This window comes from Gossypium arboreum, chromosome 5 (assembly GCF_025698485.1).
Source record: "Gossypium arboreum isolate Shixiya-1 chromosome 5, ASM2569848v2, whole genome shotgun sequence".
NCBI classification, from domain to species: Eukaryota; Viridiplantae; Streptophyta; class Magnoliopsida; order Malvales; family Malvaceae; genus Gossypium; species Gossypium arboreum.
Window position 1 is genome coordinate 13445177 of NC_069074.1, and position 5198 is coordinate 13450374.

At 37.9% G+C, this 5198-nt stretch overlaps 2 protein-coding genes across 2 annotated transcripts; one reads left to right on the plus strand and one right to left on the minus strand.

Annotated features, from left to right (window-relative positions):
* Positions 1–1336: 1336 nt before the first annotated feature.
* LOC108450977 (ethylene-response factor C3-like) lies at positions 1337–2434 on the plus strand. The gene has a single exon (XM_017748727.2). It carries the CDS (start codon positions 1470–1472, stop codon positions 2262–2264), a length of 795 nt encoding a protein of 264 aa, XP_017604216.1. The 5' UTR covers positions 1337–1469; the 3' UTR covers positions 2265–2434.
* A 907-nt stretch (positions 2435–3341) lies between these two features.
* On the minus strand, positions 3342–4709 carry LOC108452500 (pathogenesis-related genes transcriptional activator PTI5-like). The gene is made up of 2 exons (XM_053028727.1): positions 3802–4709; positions 3342–3601 (listed from the first exon to the last, which is right to left on the minus strand). The coding sequence occupies exon 1, from the start codon at positions 4443–4445 to the stop codon at positions 3864–3866; it is 582 nt and encodes a 193-aa protein (XP_052884687.1). The 5' UTR covers positions 4446–4709; the 3' UTR covers positions 3342–3601; positions 3802–3863.
* Positions 4710–5198: the final 489 nt, after the last annotated feature.

The window sequence follows — 5198 nt, forward strand, 5'->3', positions numbered from 1 at the left end:
AGCAACATCAACTGGAGTTGGAGGGAAATACTAAGTTTAAAGAGGAAGCAGTGGTAGTGCTGGAGAGCCCTAAGTTAAATGGAAAGAAAATCACCATTTCAAGAATCTGGATAGTGCTCAGGCCAAAGTAAGAAAGTGTTGTAAGGCAAAGAATAGTATGGTATCCTTTACACATTTCCAAACACTCATTCATCACTTGGATTGGAATTCTGAATAGACTTCCATCCAAGGAGAGGTTGATACAACAGGGAATGAGTATTGAAGTTCACTGTTTGCTTTCCATAATGAAAATGAAACCGGAGATCACCTTTCTGCAGAATGTGTTTTTGCAATAAAGAATGTGGAACAAGAATTGCTTCTGTGTAATATCAACAGGACAATGGCTAACTGGCAACTTGAATTCGGATGGATTTGTAGCAAACTCGAAGAAAAAGATTTGATTATAGTCATTTCAAAGCTGGCTTGGAATGCTTTCATTTATGTTATCTGAAAAGAAAGAAATAGAAGACAATTAACAAATTTGGAAGCAAATGATGAAGAGATCTTCAGGAGTATTAAAGTAGTTGGCTTGAGGCTTATAAGTATAAAGATTAATAGAATAGATAATGTAAACATTCTCTTGTGTATAGCTTTGAACATTTTGGAATAACTAGGCATTTGTTTTGTAATTGACTTTGTAACAATTTTTGTTGTTTCTTTGGATAATAATAATAATTAAGATTGAATTTCTGACATCAAATTTATTGGATGGTCATAGAATAATTCAATATCCAGATATAATTAGCAACATATAGGATGCAAGGAATATCTGGAAAAGGCAATGCCTTCAAACATTTAACCAGTAATTTATCTCAATGGGAACAGACATTTGAAAAAGCTGTGATTACAATATGTATATCCGACGAAACCGACTAACTTTTTATTTTAAAACGTACATAATCATTATATCATTTATCCTTGATGTTTAAGAAGCTTGGATTGGACCACATGTTAAGGGGGTGAGCCTTTATCCGGAAAACTGGTGCTTTATTTTAGTATAAAACCGAGGCATTTTATGTCTTTGAAGAAATATGTAAAAGAAATTACGAGAATAATATAAAATGCCAAAAGTCAATTGATTCTTCAGCCATTCCACTGTTTCCGCTAGCTCTTGGTCATGGATTGTAGGACGGACAATATGCAGGTATCTCCACAAATTCAGCCGCCAAATTATTAGACCAACCGTATGAGCCTTAAAACGCACAAATCCACTTATTCTTTATTGGTTGAATTCTAAATCCTTCCCATGAATTGAGCGGCTCAGTTGATTAAAGAACAAGTTTCTAACTGGAGTTTGTGAATTGAGTAGGATAAAGGTTGAAACTAACGCGTATTTATAGCTTTATATACATATATATATTCCCAATTCTCAAAACCTTGTACCATATATATTTGGTCAAACTCTGAGATTAAAATCTGTGGATAGCAATATGGCTGTAGAAAGCAGTCACCATGCAGCAGCTGATGAGTCAATACTAGAGAATGTATGGGCCAACTTCATTGGTGGGGAAGAAGGTGATAAAGCAAGGAAACCATCGTTCGGCTCCTGGGAAGAACTGCCTAGCCTGGATGGTAGAGACGGGTCTATGGAGATTTTACAAAGGCTACCAAGTCTTGGGAGATGGATATCAATGGGAGCTGACGCCTGGGAGGATCTTCTCCATGGAATTATTCCTCCAGGGAATATACCTCAATCCTGTAATAATGTTACAGCCAATGATATTATAAGCACGCGAGGGCATAAAGCGAATTCCATGAGATTAGAGAAACTGGCAACAAGACACTACCGGGGAGTCAGGAGGAGGCCTTGGGGCAAGTATGCAGCAGAGATAAGGGACTCGTCAAGGAAAGGAGCTCGATTATGGCTTGGGACGTTCGACACAGCCGAGGAAGCAGCTATGGCTTACGACAAGGCTGCCTTGAGAATTAGATGCCCCAGAGCAAATCTTAACTTCCCGCTTCACACAGTTGCTAAGGCTATGGGGATCGACGATACGAAAACTAACTTCAACCGTTGTTTGTCTGCAACTAATGGTCAAGGCACCAAGGATTTCACAGATCACCGGAAAAGAGAGTGTAGAGCTTGGGAGCAAAACAGTGAGGTTGTGATGGTTGAACAGCCTCAACTAAAGAGAATGGCTAGCATTGAAGAGTGTGGATATGATGTATTTTGGTTTCAGGATTTGGGGAGTGATTATTTGGAGAGTTTGTTGTCTTCATTTTGACAGAGAATCTAAAGGGATACAAGATCTGAAAGATTATTGCTGTACATTGAGACTGGTTGATTCATAGGCACAGTACTAGTTTAATTGTATGCAGTCGGTTGTTTGTTGGCAGGATTACATGTATAAGTCTAAGTTTTTATCAATAGAAATATTTATTAAACTTTATAAAATATTTGTTTAAAACAATAGTCAAATCCAAACCCGTAACAACCATATGATCTTCAAAATAAAATTAACTTGGAAACCAAATCCAGGTCATATTATCAGTGCAATGGGCATCTATCTAATTACGAGCAAGTCTTGTCAAAGTTTTCGGGCCATATTCTTAAGTGGGTTATTAATTTGGAGAAAAGGAGATGCATATAATAACATTCTTCTGATGGTAAGGGGCTACTGTAGATCCACACTTACTTCTTGGTGTGCCATCAAAAAAGCTTTTGAATGAGTGGCTAAAGTTTGGTTTGGACCGCCTATTGTGGTTTACAAATCATCATAGGCTTCAGGGCCCATGGACGGCCATATGAAGCTTCTCTTCAAATTCTTGGGCATTGCTATGGGAGTAACACTTGTTTTAGCAAAACCCCGAAAATATTTAACTTGGTATGTACATGGAGTAAGCATTTACTTTCCCATCAAACTAAACGTTTTCCAAAGCACAAGGATCACGCCAAGGGTGGAATTCAGAACAAAACTTTGAATTTACTTTCTAATTTAAAAGCAAATCCCACTTTAAAAAATCAAGAGAGTATTCTAGATATGTAAATTCTTCTAGATCACTTGACCCTTTAAATAATGGAGTAGGTGAGAACTTAATTTTGAATTTGATAGTCTTTGACAAGAAAAGTAGCTTAATTAGGGTAAATTATCACATGGGTTGAACTTTGATAAAATTAAGTCTTTGTTGTAATTTGTTCTTTACATTCAGTAGTTATTTTTCGGTAAAACCGATTTATATTTGTTATTATAGTCAAAAAATTATCAAAATTAACACACTTGTAGGAGGAAACAAACCTCCGATTTATTACCATACGACTTATTCAGATGCAATGAATGTAATAAAAAGTAGAGGTTAGTCAATTTCATTGTCCACAAAAAATTCATGTTATTAAGAAGAATAAAACATCACCTTGAAAATGATAACACATTCATTTTTATTAAACTCGAATAAATATAGTCGTACAATAATACTGGTATTCTAGTTTTGGCACCAAATTTAAACAATTTCTGTTCAGTATCATTCATTTGTCCTGGAATAGGTAAACCCATATCTTCAACCTGTTAATTCTATTTGTAGTAATTATTTCTCCACCATGCTAATCAAATCTCTTGTGCCACCCCTGTTATGAAACATTAAGAAATTAAATATGGTTCTTAAAGGTGTAGTTTTGCACTTATAGCAATGTGCATTGATTATCATCCTTGATCTTAAACCTATTATTAACTCCTATACACAAAAAATGCCAAGGACACCATGAAGAAAACAAAATATCAAACGGCAAAATGTAAACCCGAAAAGGGGAGATGAAGACTTTCTCACATCTGAACCCTGGTACTGGTTTTTAGGTCTTCGAGGTAGATATTGATTCCTGAAGAACTGTTTCAGAAAACTTTCAAGATACTGTTCAAGTGATCAGATTCTGAGCCTTTACTATGGGACTTCCCAGTTGTGCTGCTCTCTGATTCTGATTTCGATGTCCCGGTCGAAACGGTGCGGGAACTACTTCCTGAATCCAGATCAGTTTTTGCTAAGCTTTTTGAGCTTGAATTTGGCCTTAATATTCTTTGGGCCGACGATGCAGCCAATTCGGCTGGGAAATTGAGTAAAGCCTTGGAGCCACGCATCTTGAAAGCTGCCTTGTCATAAGCCAAAGCAGCCTGTTCGGCTGTTTCGAACGTGCCAAGCCACACCCTTGCACCATGCCGAGTGGAGTCACGGATTTCCGCGGCGTATTTGCCCCAAGGGCGACGCCGGACACCCCTGTAGTGCTTCTTGGCGGTGGTCCTGGCTGGCTCAAGCATGCTGCTCGCAACGGCAGTTTGGTTTCTTTGGGAAGCATGAAAATGATGAAGGTTATTGATTCCCAGGCAGTGAGCGTTTGCTTCGTTCAACACTTGATAGATGAACATGTCTTGGGAGTCATTCTCATTAAACGGCAGCACATTATCACTGTGGGATTGCATGTTTGTTTCCAGGGATACTTATATCTGGACGAGGCCTGAAGTTTGTAGAAAGTAGCTCTAGACTTGTATTTAAGGAAGAAGAATGGTGGGTTCAAGTGGGGCCTTTCCTTGGAAATTTATTATTAGGCAAAACGAAGGTGAGAGGAACCAGAGACCCAACATGATTTTGAGCTTCTTTTGTCTATTATACACCATAAACTTTGCCCCGTAGTTTGCTAGTTATTACAAGAACACACTTCTTGTTCCCCAAAAAGATTATTATAGATAATAGATAAGATGTTTGCTGAAAAGCATTTTTTTTTGGGGGGGGTGGGGGGGGGGGAGGGTATCTGAGCCTCACGAAGGGATAGATGGTTTTATTTGGGGAAATCGGGATTGTCTTATGCGAATAATTTACATCAATTATAGCGAAAATTGGGAACAGAAAAAGCAACGTTTGGTTTGATGTCAATTCTGAAGACGTGCAGAGACGTGGTAAATCAAAATGGGATGATGAAAAGTGGGATAATTTTGCAATTGATCGTCAAAATAATGGCAAATGGGAGCTTTTAGTCTTCCTGGTGTTATTGAAAGCGAAGAACAAGATTGACCTGCTCCTATCTGGATGTAATGAATGACGCAAAGAGTTTTGGCATTCACTGGGATCTCTGACCTCATCACCATCGTCATATTTCTTCCTACAGCACCCGTGGGAACAAGATTCCAAAATTCCAATTCAATATCTTTCGACTTTTCAACCATTAAGCTTTACAT